Source organism: Protomyctophum parallelum (assembly GCF_964188405.1).
Source record: "Protomyctophum parallelum genome assembly, chromosome: 8".
Classification (NCBI taxonomy): domain Eukaryota; kingdom Metazoa; phylum Chordata; class Actinopteri; order Myctophiformes; family Myctophidae; genus Protomyctophum; species Protomyctophum parallelum.
This window is the reverse complement of record NC_139703.1, coordinates 21,151,832-21,171,366: the sequence shown is the minus strand read 5'-3', so window position 1 is coordinate 21,171,366 and position 19,535 is coordinate 21,151,832. Positions and strand designations below refer to the sequence as shown.

Here is a 19,535-nt window from a genome sequence, read left to right as displayed (position 1 = left end):
TCTTTCAGCTTAGAGCAGGATGTGAGGCTGCATGCCGTTGAAAGCCGAGGAAAGGTCCCCAAATAGTCATTGTGTCATAGTGTAATTACTTTAAAAAGAGGAAAATATCAACAATAGCCTATCAAAGAGCTCACAACACAACGTGTGTGTGTGTGTGTGTGTGTGTGTGTGTGTGTGTGTGTGTGTGTGTGTGAGATGCGGCTTGGCCTGTTGTAGCGCCACCATGAGGCTGATTTGAAAATTGTCAAGTGGCATTTCTTCCTCAGCCTAGTGGGAATATGCATGCACAGTTTCACTGCAATCGGACGCTGCGTTGACTAGTTATGGCAATTTGTACAAAACGGGTACAAAGCGGGCTACGCGTCTTGATCACATGACTATGGAGAGCATGTGTACCGATTTGCGTGAAATTTGGATAAAATCTGTACGAGTAATAATAAAAAAAATTGTTTTACATATGTCGGCCTCCTGGTGGCGCTATAAAGAGCAAAATTCCAGGCAAAGGTTTTTCCTTGGCCTCTAGGGAGTTGGCATACAAAGTTATCCACAGATCCGTGCAGTTAGAGGTAAAAACACTTTTCGGCGAGTTATAGCGCCACCATGAAGCTGAGTTGAAAATATTCACGTGGCATTTCTTCCTCGGCCTAGTGGGAATGTGCGTGCACAATTTCACAGAAATCACACGATGTGTTCATGATTTGCAGCATTTTGTTTGAAACTGAGCAACTTTGGAAACCAATCTTAGCCAATCAGGATGGAGTCTGAGAAATCTGAAAGACCTGTTTCATTGAATGGCTCTAGAGAGACTGTGTACCAATTTGCGTGATGTTTGGACAAAATCTGTAGTTGTACTGTCCAAAAACTTGTTTTGCACAAAGCGGCATCCTGGTGGCGCTATAACAGGCCGTTCTGGAAATTCTGGGGCAGAGGTTAGAATAGAATAGCTGTTCACAGACGGAGAATAGCTGTTCACAGACGGACGGACGGACAGACGGACGGACACACACACACACACACACACACACACAAGTACGGACGGACGGACGGACGGACGGAGTGCAAAACATACTCTCTCCCCATGCCTTCGGCCTGGTGGAGACAAAAATTTACCTGAGGGGGCTTTGGAATAGCGGAGCTGGTGTTACATAACATGACAAACTCACTTGGAGGGGAGATGGACATAGTTTTTGTAACTTTTTAATGCTAAGTTTGTGCTCAACAGTCTCGAAAAAAAGTATTCCATTGTGGCTTAACAGGTCATTTTTTATGTCAATCAATCCATCAATCAATCAATCAATAAATCAAGTCACCTTACTTCAAGTGTCAAATGCCAAATTATTCTTATTTTTGTTTTAAATCATATACTTATAGGTATGTCATGTGATCTAACTGGACAGCATTTGTGATCTATAGATCGCAATCTTTGGGAACCCCTGATCTAAGGGTTCTGGTTGGAATGTATGGGTCAAGCATGTCAGAAACATAGGAAGGAGATAAGCCATTTATAGATTTAAAGACAATGAGAAGTACTTTAAAATCTATATATTTTTTTAGCTGGGAGCCAGTGAAGAAAAGATAAAACAGCAGCAAAAACTTGAGACCTATTGTTTTAGATGCCAACGCTACTGTGTGTTGTACTGGATTTGGCGCACTTATGAAATATTTCTGTAATACTGCGTAGTCTGTGCATGACTGGGCTGTCTGGGCTCTACACATTTTTTGTTTTGTGTTTTCATTTTTTCGTTTTTTTTAACCTCTCAATAAATCCCACTGTTAAATATATTGTCTTATTAATACTATTTTGGATTTATATAGGCTTTTATAAGATTTAGATGTTATTAATAATGGTGTTAAGCTCCATTATTAATCCTTCCCAGGGACGTGTTGTGACCTTAACTCTTATTTCACTGATAGTCTATGCAATGTCGCCCCATAGGATCTATTTTTAATCTTAAACTAGAGTCAGCTCTTGATATAGTGGCTCCTTTGAAAACAAAAAAGAAACATAACACCAGAGTAACACCCTGGATAAATGAGCTTTCACGCTCACTGAAGCAAGAATGTCGTAGAGCTGAGCGAGCTTGGAGAAAAAACAAACTCACCATCCACCTAGAGATTCTTAAAAAGTCAACAGTCGCCTATAACAAAGCCTTGCGTCTAGCAAGGCAGGCATATTTCTCTGGCATTATAAATGAGAACAAGAAAAATGCCAGAGTCCTATTCTCTACCATTGATCGACTTTTAACCCCCCCCCCCCCCCCCCCCCCCCCCCAGTCCTACAAGCAGTCATTCCCGGCCTCTAAAGCTAAATGTAATGAGTTTGCATGCTTTTTTGACAACAACATTTTTAACATTAGAGCTGATATTATGAATGGTGCTGCTGCTAGCGCAAACCTTCAAACAGCAGCTAATGGTCCCAGGGTAGATCTCTCCAGGGGGAGCCTATTATCGTTCTGCGCAATTGAGGAAGACGAACTCCGCAAAACTATACCCAGATGACATCATCCTCCTGTTCATTAGATACAATTCCCACCACCTTTATCAAAAAAGTCTTAGACAGTGTGATTGGAGATATCCTAAAAATTGTAAACAGCTCTCTACAATCAGGCGTCTTCCCAGACTCACTGAAGACTGCTGTAGTTAAGCCCCTTCTCAAGAAACACAATCTTGATCCCTCTGTTTTGGGTAACTATCGACCCATTTCAAATCTACCCTTTCTGGGCAAGGTTTTAGAAAAATGCATCTTTCATCAATTGGATGTGTTTCTACAGAACAATAATGTGCACAACAAATTCCAATCTGGCTTTAGGAAAGGTCACAGCACAGAAACAGCACTTGTAAAAGTAATGAATGATCTTAGGGTGTCTGCTGACAAGAAACATGTATCCGTTCTCTTACTTCTAGATCTAACGGCTGCATTTGACACGATTGATCACTCACTTTTAATACAGCGTCTGGAGCACTGGATAGGCCTGTCTGGTACGGCCCTGTCCTGGTTTTCCTCCTACCTATCAAACAGAAGTTACTTTGTCAATCTAGCCGAGTTTGACTCAGACAAACACGACATCAGTTCTGGTATTCCACAGGGCTCGATTCTTGGCCCTCTGCTTTTCTCCTTGTACATACTGCCATTGGGCGAACTCATTGCCAATCACGGAGTCAATTTTCATTTCTATGCTGATGATACCCAATTATATCTATCTGTGGCTCCAGATGATCCCTGTGCTTTAGACCCGCTGCTTACCTGTCTGTCTAGCATCAAATGTTGGATGAGTGAGAACTTTCTCAAGCTAAATGAGGACAAGACAGAAGTTCTCATAATCGGTTCTAGTGAGCAGAAAGAATCAATATTAAGCAGACTTGGCAACCTGACTGTAGACAGTAACAGTACAGTAAAGAACCTGGGGGTTATTATTGATTCCGAATTGAATTTTAATTCACACATTAATCATGTTACCAAGATTGCCTTTTTTCACCTTAGAAATATTGCACGAATCAGAGCATGTGTCCTTGGACGATGCAAAAACGCTAATCCACGCCTTTGTTTTTTCTCGGCTTGATTACTGCAATGCACTTTTTTCAGGACTGCCTAAGAAATCAACTGACAGATTACAACTTGTCCAAAATGCAGCAGCCAGAGTTTTAACTAGAACTAAGATGAGAGAACATATTACTCCAGTTTTGGCATCACTGCACTGGCTTCCGGTTGTTTTTAGGATTGATTTTAAAATTATTTTACTTGTCTATAAAGCTCTCAATGGTCTCGCACCTTCCTACCTACATGACTGCCTGCCTAAATATGTCCCAAACCGCCCGCTAAGGTCTTCCACTGCTGGCCTGCTCGCTTTGCCTAAAAAAATGGCAACTAAAAAATACGGGGAAGCAGCTTTTTGCTTCTACGGGCCATCGGTATGGAACAAGCTCCCACTGTACCTTCGTCAGGCAGCCTCTGTAGACATTTTTAAAGCTCAGCTCAAGACCCACTTCTACAACATTGCTTTTAAGTGATCTTATATATATTTTTTGTTATTCATGTCCTCACTGTATTGCATTACTGCTTGTTTTTTAATGTCGTTGCCTTGCTTTTCTTTTATTCTCCATTGTTCTGTAAAGCACTTTGAGCTGCATTTGATGTCATGAAAGGTGCTATACAAATAAAGTTGTATTATTATTATTATTATTATTTATGAATTGCAGCCTGGTTAAAAGCACTCAGAGGTTCGGAGCTCGAAGGGTTTATTTGTATTAATTAGAAACGAATGGTTCGGATGTTCGCTCGAATATTCCTGCCGAAGTTTGAGTCCCAAAAACATGGCTAGGATACAGCCTTAGTGCACAAATCCGCCTGGGTGACGGCAGACTGCTGGGCGAGCTCTGTTGCTTCGGCATGGGGGGGGGGTCAGATCAACATATGGAATGAATTCTGTACTGGCCATATATGGAGTGTGTCTTGAATGTACAGGGTTTGATGAGGTCAGATCAACATATGGAATGTCAGAACAGGTCAGCTCCATATATGGAGATCTAAGGGTGGCAGCGTCTTGAGTGTACAGGGTTTGATGAGGGCCCATGTAAGTTTTGGGCTTATTGAGAACTGCCGGGCGCGGCTGCACTAATAACTTTGGGGGCGGGCCCGTCTAGGGTTTGAATGGACAGGTAGCCTATCAGTCAAAAGGGAGACAGACATCAAAGAGGAAGGACGGGTGGCGTGGGATCAACATGTCTGAACAGGTCAGCACCATATATAGAGATGGAGTGACGATGTCACGAGGCGTGCCCATACATGTATATGGAGGTGTGATGTGACACACGTAAATGCAGGTTTTCATAGTAAATACGACCTACAGTCGCAACTAATACAAAATGTTTCCACAACCGAATACATCTGATGACTAACAATGTTCGCTCTGTCCCGGCGGGGTCCGCGCAGCTGCAACATACAGCACGAGGAGTTAATTTAGAAGAAGAAGAAAAGAGATATTTGGCACTGGAGGAGCTCTCTGTCCATTTATATTCCTGCTGCTCAGGGAGGGAAAAAACTAAACTAAACAAAACAGTCTATTAAAAGAAACCTGCATTGATTATGCTATTAGCTGAGACCAGGATTCCCATTAGGTGCTGCTGGGCTGCTCTGTACAGTTAGATAGGGAAAGACTATTACTCCATTGCTCTGTCAATTTTGTGCGTGCGTGCGTGCGTGCGTGCGTGCGTGCGTACCACCAGGGGGGCAGTCAGACAGATATTCTGTGAAGCCACTAAGGAAATCGGGACATCCTGAAAGTTCATATAATGGCCTGTTGTGGCGCTGTCATTGGGCCCCAAAAAAACCCATATCCCCATAGAGGTCCATGTATTTGGGCCCAACTTCACCTAGACTGTATTACCTTAATAAACATGGTCATGAATACTTTCTGCTTCCAGTCACTAGTTTAAAGTCTTATTTCTCATGTCATAATATTGTTTTTGGAAAATTATGGTCCCATTTATTAAAAAAATTACCATAAAGCCGCATATGTTCTGAGGGGCGTGGCTACCGTTACAGGTGTGAGTCGGGCCTTCCTCTTCATCTACTCTGTACGTGTGTATTCAGTGGTGTGAAGTATCTAAGTTAATTTACTACTTTGAGGAATTTGTTCTTTACTTGAGTATTTCTAATGCAACACATTGTGAGCTTGTAGATCTGCTATTTTCAAAAGATTGTTTTATATATTTGAAAACTTAAAACGGGACATTATCTATGCATAATGAGTTTTTTCTTTAAGTACATTTTGTTACCAATTATTTTGTACTTTTACTCAAGTACATTTTGAATAGCTGGACTATTACTTGTAGTATTTCAGTATTGATACTTTTACTTAAGTAAAACATTTGAGTACTTTTTCCACCACTGTGTATATTACAGTATGTGCCCGTTTCCCTATTTCTGTGATCCATGACTTATAGGCCTATTTAGTTGTGCGCCAGAGTTGTGCACGTGTGGTTTGAGCTTGTAGATCGGCTTTTTCTTTATGCATGCCACCCACGCTCAACTGTGTGCCGTTAAGTATTACCCAGGCATCATCCTCTCGGTTTGAAAGTGCTACTCAAAGTGCATTAAGTACATTAACCGCATGGTAACAGCTGCTGGTTGTACACTGTTATACACATAAACTATGCTGTAATTAGCCAGCATATCTACACCCTGTGGTTATTGCAATTAGGGGGTGATCGCACATAAAGAAAGTAGATAACTTATTTAGAGGAGAATGGGTCCTCTATTTAAATCTCTGCTCCCTCGCTCCTGTTGTCAGACATAATCATGCGATTAACAATGGGAATTAAGATTCAAGGAGTAGTACAGAGAAAATCTGAAGTGTGTTTTAATTGTGTTAATTAGGCAATATTCTTGCCTCCTATGTTTAAGATTGTAGCCATAGCTTTGAGGGTGTCGCGTGTGTTAACTAACTTCATTCTATTATTGCACAAATTTGAATATTAAAAGAAAAAGGTACAACATATGGTGACATTTATTTGTCATTAGCATTCAAACCAAGAGGGGCCTGTACTTGCACTTCAACTAATTAAACAGCCATACTATTTTCTCCATTATTGGGTGTTAAGGCCCGGGGAGTGGAAATTGTGTCACTCATTGAGTCGTTGCCAAGTTGTAGAACAACAGTAGAAATTAATGTGCTGCCGTGGGGGATCCAGGTTTGTATCCTGCATGGCTAGGAGGTGAATCTCACAGATTGCAGCTTTAAGTTTGTCTAGAAAGTGATTGAGGTCATGGATATAACTTTGGTTCCAAGTAAAATTATTAGAAATGGGAAATAATCCAGTAAAGTACAAAAACCTCAAAATTGTCTTCTGTAGATAACCAGACCATGATGTCTCATTGTCTTCTCTAGATAACAGACCATGATGTCTCATTGTCTTCTCTAGATAACAGACCCTGATGTCTCATTGTCTTCTGTAGATAACAGACCATGATGTCTCATTGTCTACTCTAGATAACAGACCCTGATGTCTCATTGTCTTCTGTAGATAACCAGACCATGATGTATCATTGTCTTCTCTAGATAACCAGACCATGATGTCCCATTGTCTTCTCTAGATAACAGACCCTGATGTCTCATTGTCTTCTGTAGATAACAGACCATGATGTCTCATTGTCTTCTGTAGATAACCAGACCATGATGTCTCATTGTCTTCTCTAGATAACAGACCCTGATGTCTCATTGTCTTCTCTAGATAACCAGACCATGATGTCCCATTGTCTTCTCTAGATAACAGACCATGATGTCTCATTGTCTTCTCTAGATAACAGACCCTGATGTCTCATTGTCTTCTGTAGATAACAGACCATGATGTCTCATTGTCTTCTGTAGATAACCAGACCATGATGTCTCATTGTCTTCTCTAGATAACCAGACCATGATGTCCCATTGTCTTCTCTAGATAACAGACCATGATGTCTCATTGTCTTCTCTAGATAACAGACCCTGATGTCTCATTGTCTTCTGTAGATAACAGACCATGATGTCTCATTGTCTTCTGTAGATAACCAGACCATGATGTCCCATTGTCTTCTCTAGATAACAGACCATGATGTCTCATTGTCTTCTCTAGATAACAGACCCTGATGTCTCATTGTCTTCTCTAGATAACCAGACCATGATGTCCCACTCAGTGGTCAGTATCCGTATCCTGGATGTGAATGACAATCCTCCAGAACTGGCAACGCCATATGAAGCTTCCATCTGTGAAGACGCCAAGCCTGGTCAGGTAGGCTTTTCAAAATGGTCCGGAAACAGAATCACGATCGCTTTGTGAGCTCTTTGCCCTAGCCTTTGGTTCCTGTATGTCAAAGATTCAAGGACTGAATAAGAGTAAAATTGTTTGATTTGGATTCCTCAGCACATCCTTGTAGTTGCAATAGTAAAACTACAGTAAATATAATAATAATATAATAACATAGTCAAAGTGAGGTAGGCAGTAGGCACTATATTTTTAGCCATGTTTGATATACTTTGTTTTGTCACATTAACTCGGGTCAGCGTCATTATTCTGATGGCACGTTGGTCCGACTCGCCCCATTACTAAGCAGCTCAACAGTGCCACTTTAGGTCACCGAGCGGTATTGCAGTATTCAAGCCGACATACAGAGACATACACTTATACGGACACACATAGCTGTTCATTGGAGTGGTTAGGCACGGCAAAAAAATTATAATAGCAGTTCTAGATCGTCAAATCTTTCACACATTCGTGTGACACTGTAATATGACAAACATACAACATTGAAACATGGAAATACATGGTTTGTGCCGAAATAGGAAAGTCTGTTTCTGGTGAAGATAACACGTCTATGGTATGTATCCACCTCTGATAAATCATTTCAGACGTTGTACTTCCACCAGGGTCTTGCCAGGTACTGGTGTTTGTAGAGCAATCACCTTGTCATTGATATTCCTTTTTCTTTTGTTTTCTTCCTACTACGACAGCCAATCACCATGCCTCGCCTCGCTTGTCTGAACTGTTTCATTATGGCATGCTGCTGGTTTGGCTCTTTTTTCAATTGGACAGCATGATCTATCTGACACTTTGTTCCAGAGGCAATTTAGAAACTCTGCCGTTGGGTGCAGGAAGGCACAATTTTCCAAAGTGTACTGGTGCCAGCAGTGGTGTAAAATTACTAAGTACATTTACTTAAGTACTGCAGTTAAGTACAATTTTGAGGTATTTCTTTAGGCTACTTCACTGGAGTATTTCCAATTTATAATACTTTTACTTCTAATCCACTACATCTCAGATCCAACTAGATAAAGTGCCAATCGGCACAGGTCTCCACCAGGGCAGGTCAGGTTGTGGCCTCATGTTGGCGCTGTGTGTATATAATTTCATGGAAATTGCACAATGTGTTTGTGATTTGTGGCATTATTTCTAAACGGCCCAATCATGTGAGCGTTGGAAGCCAATCTTAGCCAATCAGGATGGAAGATGGGAAATGGTGCCGCTCCATGTTGATCACATGACTATGGAGATAGTGTATACCGAATTGTGTGATGTATGGATAAAATGTGTACGAGTAATTTACAGAAATGTGTTTTGCCTAAATCGGCCTCATGGTGGCGCTATAACAGGCCGATGAGGAATATTTGGGGCAGCGGTTTGTCGTTGGCATCCAGGGAGTGTGTGTACAAAGTTTGGCATGGATCGGGCCAACGGTGCCGGAGATTAGCTGATAACGGACGTGTGTTTTGCCTAAATCGGCCTCATGGTGGCGCTATAACAGGCCGTTGTGGAATATTTGGGGCAGAGGTTCGTCGTTGGCATCCAGGGAGTGTGTGTGCAAAGTTTGGCATGGATCGGGCCAACGGTGCCGGAGATTAGCTGATAACGGATGTGTGTTTTGCCTAAATCGGCCTCATGGTGGCGCTATAACAGGCCGTTGTGGAATATTTGGGGCAGAGGTTCGTCGTTGGCGTCCAGGGAGTGTGTGTGCAAAGTTTGGCATGGATCGGGCCAACGGTGCCGGAGATTAGCTGATAACGGACGGACGGACGGACACACACACACACACACACACACACACACACACACACACACACGTGTGTCTCTCCCTCCATGCCTTCGGCCTGGTGGAGACAAATATTGTAGTTCACACTTGTAAAAGAGACTCAATGTGTTTTTACTGGTTAAATAAAGGTTAAATAAATAAAATAAAATTTTGATTTTGATTATTATTATTACCCGTATTATTATTATTATTATTATTATTATTATTATTATTATTATTACAAAACATGCATTAGCCACTTCAGCCCTATATACATTTTGCCCATTTGAAAATAGCCAATCTACAAGCTCACAATGCATTTGTATACATTTGAAAACATGAAACGGACATTCTGCATAATAAGTACTTTTGGTACAGTACTATTAGGTTCATTTTGGTGCCAATACTTTTGTACTTTTACTACGTTTTAAATTCCGGACCTTTATTTTTACTATTTCTAATATATTACAGTATTGATAAATAAACATGTGAGTACCTTTTCCACAACTGGGTGCCAGAAAGTGGTTCCCTGCTGTTTTTCACCCCAAACAGGAAGATTTATTCTGTGTTTCTTGATGCAAGATGCAGATTGAAAGTGAGATGGGTGAATACTTCACCGATTTCAATGTTGGATTTCTGTATAAATCAACAATATGGTTGGTTTAAATAAATAAGGCTTCGGGGGATCTCGGTTTCCTGCGTAGGTCAGAGTGTTACGCCTTCCAAAGCTGTTGCTGCGTGCTAGTTCACAAGGGGATCGTAACACATCGTTAAATATTGAATCTCTTACATACGGTACTACATTGTACAGTACATGATCTATCTGCGAAGGATGCACAAAATTTTGAATAATTTCAGAGTCAGTTCATTATAAATACATGACTTGAAAGCTCTATCTCATAACGTTTGGTTTATTTGGTCAATACAGAACAGTGCATGTGTAGTTTAATTGTTTAGTAGCCATATACCTCCTGCGTCCTCCCAACAATCACCTTTAGAAATGGACAGAGTCATTAACGGTATTTAACAGACCCGAGGCTCAGTTGGACCCAATTAACATTTGCAGAGCAGAGGAATAATTAAAAAAGCAAGGCATTAAAGCGGGGCCCTCCATGCTGGAAGCTACATTTACATGTGTAATGAGGCTTAGGCCTCCCACTGCGTATAGCCTCTCTGTGCCTTCGCAACCCCACCACCTGGCTCTGCACCCCCCCCCCCCCCCCCAAATATGAACATTGTCTGGTCTGATCTCCCACACACCACATTGACCTTCAACTCCTAATCATACAGAGACAATTAGTCTTCCGGCCAAAAAAATTAAGGAAAAAATGGTTCCTTGTCGTGCTCGCGGCATTGAAAATGAAGAAAGGTTTGCTAATGTTCTCATCAGAGAGGAATGCACTTAAATATTTCACAGAGTAATTATGGGCCAGAGGGAGAATGATCTGCACACCTGGAGGGACACACCTGTCTGTCTGTCTGTCTGAGCAGCATGTCTGTCTGTCGTAAAATTGGTTTTGCACTTAGTGTCTCAGTCCTGTGGTCTTTCACTCTCTAACCCTGTGTTTTTCCTTTTAATATATATTCCGGGGAGTTCTGTCAGACTTGACTGCTGAGATTGAAAATGTGTTAGCCTGGGGTCAGAGACTTTCCAGCGATCATTCTCACCCCTGAGGGAATACAACCGACTGAGCCTTTGAGAAAACGCCTTATCTTCCATCTTGTTTTTTTATTTTTTTATTTCTTATGATATAACAAAACATAAGCTAAAAATAATAATGAAAAATGAGGCGTATGTTTTAGAATGTAATAATGTTTTAGACCAGGGATTTGCCTTGTGCAGGTGTCTGTCTTTAATGCACCAGAGCTATGTACAGTGGTAGTTTATTGTTTCTCGCTCTGTTTTCGTGGCAGGGATAGGGTTTTATTTGTATTGATCGAGGTCTAGCCCTCAGGGAAAAATGAATCACTGAATCAATCCATTAATTAATTACTCCAGCCATATACTGTATATGGGTGAAAACAAACCTCCCTCGTAGAGAGCGACTGGCAGCAATTAAGTCATAACTCACTCACTCGATTTGCCACTCACCTTATGCATGCACATACCCTCAATCTTTGATTTGAACCAGGCTTTAATCTGCCAGTAATCTGCCCAATATACTGCAGAAATATCTTCACCAAGCAGATGCCACTTTGCTTGGGAGAAATTATCTTCTTGGCAAAATGATCTCGTCTCATCGTATCTCAAAGCAGAAGCATGAATGGCTGATGAATCTCTGTTGTCCATTAGAAATCTCCAGATGAAGAGGACCGTCTCTTACCGTCGGTACATCTGACACTATCTGAGGGCTTTTAGATCTGTGCCAGGTTGAAGCTATCTGTTTGATGAGCATGTGGATGAAATCTATCAATTAACATGATGATGTTGTCTTGGCTTGTCTGTCTATTACAGTAGCTATATTCACACGGCTGCCATCTTGCCAGCAAGGTGATACCTACAGTAGGTGACACTTCCCAAAGAGAGCCCATTCATCCAAACAGAAAAGTCCTCTCTAATTATATTAAACGACGTCAAAATCACCAACATTGCAGCTGTAGGGAAAGCTTGAATTATCCTCTTTCAATCTGTAAAGTTTTTGTTTAATACAAATCCACCGTAGATATTTTATGAGCTACTTCCTATCAAGAAATTCTCATAAAATGTAGCTCATAAAATGTCTAAAAAGCTAATGAACACAGAACTTGCTTCTTAGCCTTCTGTACTTCAACTGATCTTTCTCTGCAACAAATATTATCATTTCATGTAAAACCAATATAATGTTATTTGTAGAACAATGTTTTCTTCTGTGTCCTTTTGAACAGTGCAGAAACACAATCTGTATCCATTCGTAAAACAACCGTTGCTAGTGAACACAGTCTGCATTCCATGCTGTCTTCTTCATGCAACAACCTGTGTCTATTCATGAAATATTGTTTTCTCTGTCCCAAATCTGTGTAAACAAACGTGCACGCACGCACGCGCGCACACACACACACACACACACACACACACACACACACACACACACACACACACACACACACACTTACCCTCATATTAGCCTGTTTTCAGATCAGCCTTGAATTGACTGGGCTAGTGATCCTGTACTGTGTTATCAGCCTGTGTCACAAGTGGAGTGTCAGCCTCTGAGGCTCAGCTCTAGGTTTTTCGGTGGAACCAAAGAGAAAATTAGATTAGCCTAAGCCTTTTAACTGCGTTGGGTTTGATCCCATTTGAGGGGCTGGCAACACTAGCGTACTCTGTTTGTGTTCAGAGGCAAAGCGCATCCAGTGGGAGATGGGAGAGGACTGCCTGAGAAGTGAATAAAAGGCTACGCCGCTCCGGTGACAGAAGCTAAGCAGCTTTAGCTCGGAGACGCAGTTCAAGCCAGGGGTGCGACACAGAGTGGCAAATAGACAGAGAGTCACGGAATGAGGCATTTTTGGGTGTAGGGGGATGCCACGACTGCCACGTAGAGTGGCCATCTGGGAACTGGAAGGTTCCCGTTATATATATATATGCCTTTATGGGCCAAGTGTCCTTGTGCAAGACAGTGAACCTTAGTTGCTGCGAGAGTGAGGTCTAGCCAACACCAACTCTGGATTCCTGGATCGCTGCCCTCCACAAATTCCTATCCAACATCAGGTTGGCAGCACGTCTACGTAGGTGGTACGCTTCTTTCCCCTCCTGGCTTTGCCCTGGGTTGGCTCCCATATAGAGTCAATTTACTTGCCTCAAGTTCTGGTTGCCTGACGCAGTGCCCTGCCAGCCTCATCCTTCTCTCTCTGACTTTGTCCGTGACCCGTGGTAGGTCCCCATAGAGGTCCACATTTCTGATGCGGTCCGTCCATGTGACACCTAGTGCCATTCGTAGCATTCTTGTGTAGACTCCATCCAGGGCTTTTTTCCTGTTGTACTGTGAGGGTCCATGTCTCTGCCCCATACAGCAGTACTGACTCCACAGTAGCTATGAACAGCAGGTCTCCCATGTCTGATTTCCACATACTCTCCTCATCCCATGCAAGGCTTTCCAGGCAAGTGCTCTCCGAACCTTCATATCCTGTTCAGTTGAGGCAGTCCAGGCCCTGAGGTACTTGAAGTCCTCGACTTGCTCGAGCACCGTCCCGTCTGCAGTGGCAATGGTTTTGTCCTTGGTGTTGACTGTCATTATGTTTGTTTTCTTGGCACTGAGCTTGAGGCCGATCTTCCTGCACTCCTTTTCTACTGCCAGTAGTAGCTCCCTTCCTTTCTCGACTGTATCCGATGCGATGTCGTCTGCATAGTCGAGGTCAGTGACCATGATGAGGTGTACAGTGAACCTAACTGTTCACAAGTTGGTGCCTTGCATGGTTGCCTCTACCGCCAGTTGTTGTAGTCGAGTCCATCAAGACCAAGTCTGAGGGGGGAGTCCGAGTCAAGACCGAGTGTGGGAGGGGGTTGAGTCCGAGTCGAGACTGAGTCGAGAACGAGACCAGATTTTCTTTCTTTTTTTGTTGAATTTGAGTATAGAAAACACTGCGAGCTGGCAGGCACGTCAGCTACAGTACATCCGTTACTTGTTGGCTGTCTATAAGTGCCATACTCTCTTATATTGTTAATGTGAATGGGCTCCTCATAATATGGGTATAATACATTTATTTCATTACATAGTAGTGACTCGTGAGCCTCGAGTGGACTAGGTGGGGGTAGAGTACAGAGTCCCTTGGTGCGAGACAGAGTCAAGACCGAATAAAATGATGTGTGAGACCGAGACAAGAAAATGAAAATGTCGACTCTAGACTGGACTGGAGTACTACAACACGCCGTTCACATTCATCCACACATGAATGGCAGAATGTAACAGACATTGCAAAGTTCTTCTAACAAGGGCACTTAACCTCTTTCAATCTCGTGTCCATAGTTTGAGCATGTCAAATTATAAAATGTACCTTAAGTGGTTAGACAGTAAAATCACATTTGACTCTTAGTGACTGTTACTTAATGCACCCTCATAATTTGTGAATATTCTGATGTCCCACATCGTATGTGTTTTGTTTTATTGATCTAACCTTACCTGACACTTCGCACCGAAATAACTTTGGTCTCTTGAACAGCTCTTTCGCCCACCCTGTGGTATTTGTCTGATTGAATGCAGAGGGACAGATACCATATAGTGCCGTGTGTGTGTGCAGGGAGGAAGCCAAATACAAAGTGTGCCCTGGGGGATACGGAGGCCTGTCAGTTCTGCCTAGCCGTCTCACGGCTGGCAGGGTGGGTCACCGTGACGGAACTCAACTCTCAACTCAACTCAACTTTATATAGCACATTTAAAACAACCATAGCTGCCACAAAGTGCTGTACAGTACATAGGTAAAAACAGTAAGTCTCATGCTTAGCCTCCTCACCATCCTCCGCTTCCTCTTCTCAGAGAGCTGTAGTAGAAAGGGCTAGTAGAAAGTAGGAAGGGTATGGCCTGATCAGCCTGCGATGATATGCATAACATCTGGTCATCCCAGCTTGCTAAGAGTCCACCCACACACTCAATGCTAGGGACCTGGGACCACCTGCTCCGCCCACACACTCAATGCTAGGGACCTGGGACCACCTCCTCCACCCACACACTCAATGCTAGGGACCTGGGACCACCTCCTCCACCCACACACTGAAGACAATATCAACAGGGAGAAATGCAAGTAAGCAGCTTATCGTTGCTGTCAGGCAGAAACCTCTTATCTCCATAATTATTAAAAGTTCTGTTTTTGTAAATGAATGCCCTACACTCAATCATACTACAACGTCATACAAAAGGTGCAGTTTGGGCGAAGCAGCATGTTTTGAGCTTGTAGATCTGCTACTTTTGCTGTTTTTGAACTTGAATCGTGAAAAGTAACAGTTATGGACATGGGGTTTCCACCCGACAGATGATATGATATCAAACGTACACATAATTCATCAACCCTGGAAAATGTGTTGTAATCCATATACATTTATTGAACATCTTCTTACATCTTCTGAGGAATTGAACCACACCACACCAGGCCAGGCTGTGGACATGGACATGGACTTGAATGATGAACCAAACATACATACAGACAAACACACACAGACAGACGAACAAAGGCACTCCAGCGCTATAGCCTTGAATACTATTTAAATTACAGCATCCAATACTTACTTTACTTTGATGGCTTAATCGTAGAAACAGCTGCTCTGAGCGCCTCTCTTCCTTTCAAGTTCTGTTGCTGCAGCCGTCGTGTGATATTACTTAATTTCTTCTTCCGAGAAGAAAGAGGCTGCCCTTGCTGTCCTCTGACCCATGGATGGGTTTTGGCGAAGTCTTCTGTGTCCATCTTTCCAATAATGCTAGAGATTTAAGGAGGTCAGACAAGGGAACCGCTTGCAATTTAATTAGGTGATTGTGCTTCAGAGAGCTTTTGCCACTCGATAAACTCCCACACATTGGCCTCTGTGGTTTGCTCAGGACCCTGAGACGATGCAAGGGCACCGTCGTCCAAAACAGATCATGACTCGCCTCATCCTCTGATGCTCGTATTCCTTCAGAGAAATACTGTTGATTTTTCAACTGGGTCTGTTGTTTGCGCCCGTCTTTTCTGATTGTCCGGTGATCCCGATTAGAACATTGGCGTTTTCTAGACTATAGAGCAAGGATGGCCTCATTTTAGCTCGCTAAGCATTGACGCTACATATTTAGCATCTAAAATGGACCGGCAAAGAGGACGTGCGTCACACGAAAACCAAGTAGATCCGGGTCGGAAGTCAAGTGCTGGCACTTACGTCCACCAGGTGGCAGTGATACGGTTAACCCCCTTATGGCAATTGACGTAATTGACGCGATGAATCAATACATCCCTTATGGCCAGTGACGTAGCGTTTAATTCCCTATAATCGGGGGCTTAATGTAGCAAAATGTAGCAACTTTTAGCTTGTTTGGCTAACGGCCGATGTAATCTACCTAAAACCGGCCGAAATCCGCACGTGCACGGTCGATCACACACTTGCGCGGTCTTTATGTGCATCGCTGCGTAAAATGCAATATTGGGGCTTGAGTATAGCTTAATTTGACTTGGTTATTAAAAATACGATGATAGCTTAGCATCCCGGACATCTGACAGTGCTGCACAGTCCAAAGCTACTACCGGATGTTATGGTTCATTGAACCAGAAATGCTTTCGCCAGATTCGCTCTATTTGGTCAAAATCGGCATAATGGTGATGTTACAGCCACCATCAGGACTGGGTATAATATACTATAGGATTGCCGTGTCAGAATGAGATATAGTGTGTATATCATGGCAAGTATGTCCTACGCTTTAAGTAAAAAATTGGGAACTAACTATTGAAGACATGAAAGGGACAAGGACAGACAGATACACAGTGTATAGTTGTTTATAGTTATGTCTGGGTCATAGTGACACTACCACCATTATATAATGGGTTTGTTTATGGTTTATGTCTGAGTGAAATGGCCCGCCCAGCAGCCAAATTCAATATAGGATAGATTTACTGTGAGACCGGGCTCTGATAACGGATGCAAAAGTTAACAAAAACTAGTGACAGAGCGACTTGGTCACTGTCCTTTGCACCAGTAGCTACCAGGCTACATAATCAAACCCCCATTTGTTCCGTTCTCTGTTCTTAATGACCAGATTAATGAACCAGGATTAATGACTCCTGTGTTAGCTGTGTTACTGAAATATTTACACATGGACTACTGGGATGTACACTAAAGGACCAGAACATCCGCCTGCTTAGGGAAACTGCTGTCTTACTGCTGATAGATGCAAAATCAAATTACTCATTATCCGCTGTTGTTTGACTGTAGGCCAACCTTATTTATCCAGACCTTTATAAGTGTACCTATTTTTTGTTTTATTCTTATTTTTACCCTTATTACAACTTTTTTCCAGTGTCCCAGTAGTCCCAAAAAAGGGAGATTAGGGTTAGGTCTAGTAGTTAGTTATAATACCAGCCCTCAGATCAATGTGGTCGTCGGACTAATGGCATATGGCACCTGACAACAATCTAGTTCTCAGATGTAGAGTTCGGACCGCGTCGCATAGCGCCACTCATCCGACCAACAATGTCTGAGTCATAGTAGCCCAGTTTGATGTCGGTCAGTCTCATATATGCGGATTCATAGTAGCACAGTTTGAAGTCGGTCTGTCTATGTGGATTATGTGCATGACGTTGCAAGAGCAACCGCTTCAAACTTTCTTTCCTTCCCACTTCAATTGTTCTACTGAACAACCGCCACGTAGTTCATAGCTCTTAGTGGGGAAGGGACTTCTTGACCTTTCGTCTGTTACTGATTGTTATTACCTTGTGATGCTCTTGTGATACTTTACCTTGTGAATACTCTTGTACTTTTTTATATTCATATACTGCACCTTCTCGGATTGCAAATTTGCACTGATCTCTTGTGATACTCTTGTGATACTATGCTGTGCAATGCTGCTATTGTGTATTGTCTGTCTGCCTCTTAAAACGTTGATGTACTACTGCACTTTTGCCCAAGACAAATTGCCCCTTGTAGGACAATAAAATATATCTCATCATCTCATCTCATATAGGCAGAGTGGTCCAAGCTGTCACTCAGGGTGACGTGGCCATGTTTCTGCCAGACCTCCCAGTAGCCAGTTTAAATATACTGTAGGATAGATTTACTGGGAGATCAGGCTCTGATAACAAACAGACAAATGACATTTGTCTTATAACTAGAAATTTGCAGGCCTTCAGCCCGCTCACTTCTAGCGCCATGTGTCGCAAATAGGAAGAAGGAAATTGCGGTATTTCACAGCCTCCACTTCCTGTTTCAGCTCTGTTTATTTATTTTATGAATCCTTTATTCTGCCCTTCACATCTAGTAGCGGATGGCCGCACATCAGGCACACCCAGGGTAAATAGTATGTGTACTGTACTGTAACAGGGTATCTGCATGTTTAGGCAAGTCAGATTTAACTATCTAATAGTGTGGTCATTATGAAGTGTTTGTCAACCACTGCCGTAAAACAACATTGGACAATAAGGTTTGACAGTCAGGCCCAGTTGCTTATGTTAACCTAACTGCTTGTGCTTGCTCTAAGCAGAAAATCTGGCAACCATGGAGTTGGGTATGTCGTTTCGTAGATCTGATAGCTTGTTTATGTGAAATCTGGCAATCCTGTTTGTTTTGGTTTGTGGTGATCGTAGCATATGACGGCAACACAGGCAGTCAAGATGCTGGCGTCATGAATAAATAGGCTTCAGTTTTTGCAGTTTTTGTTACTATGGCATGTAAATATGGTAGGGAAACGTATATATCTGGATGAAAAGGTGGAAATCTAGCGAAGGTGCTAGCGGAGGCTGTGTGTGTGTGTGTGTGTGTGTGTGTGTGTGTGTGTGACTGTGTGACTGTGTGACTGTGTGTGTGTGTGTGTGTGTGTGTGTGTGTGTGTGTGTGTGTGTGTGTGTGTGTGTGTGTGTGTGTACTTGTGCGTGCACGTGCCAGCATGCGTTATGCGCGTGTCACGTTTAGAAATGCAACCGATCCGATATTATATCGGTATTGGCCTCCGATCCAGCTTAATTAATGTATCGGAGATCGGATTTGATGCCACCGATACACGCTCCGATACAGGAGGGGGACACGTGTTTAATGTTTACTGCAGTCAGTCCTGCACAGAGTGCAGTGAGCGAATCCAACCTCCAGTATGTACAGACTGCAAACAGAGACTATAGAAAAAGCCCCACTAAGGTGCAATATGCAAGAGAATGGAATCACTTTAATACAGACTTAACAGTAATAAAAGTATAAAGTTTACCAGTCGTCGCACTGATCTGCAGTCAAGTCACTGCATGCGCAGTTCAGTTGTGTGGTGGAGCCTATCATCTATAGCTGCGTTCTGACATTGTTGTTGATGAGTTTGCTCTTGTAATCCATTCTTCTGCTATATATTTACTGCACACACATGCTGTT

At 42.6% G+C, this 19,535-nt stretch overlaps 1 protein-coding gene across 1 annotated transcript in view; it reads left to right on the top strand.

Annotated features, from left to right (window-relative positions):
• LOC310862593 (cadherin-22-like) overlaps positions 1–19,535 on the top strand; it is a gene marked incomplete at both ends in the record, with an annotated part of 136,225 nt that overhangs the window by 89,348 nt on the left and 27,342 nt on the right. Inside the window, 1 exon segment of the mRNA XM_083770572.1 lies at positions 7,643–7,764. Coding sequence (XP_083626698.1) covers positions 7,643–7,764 — 122 coding nt within the window.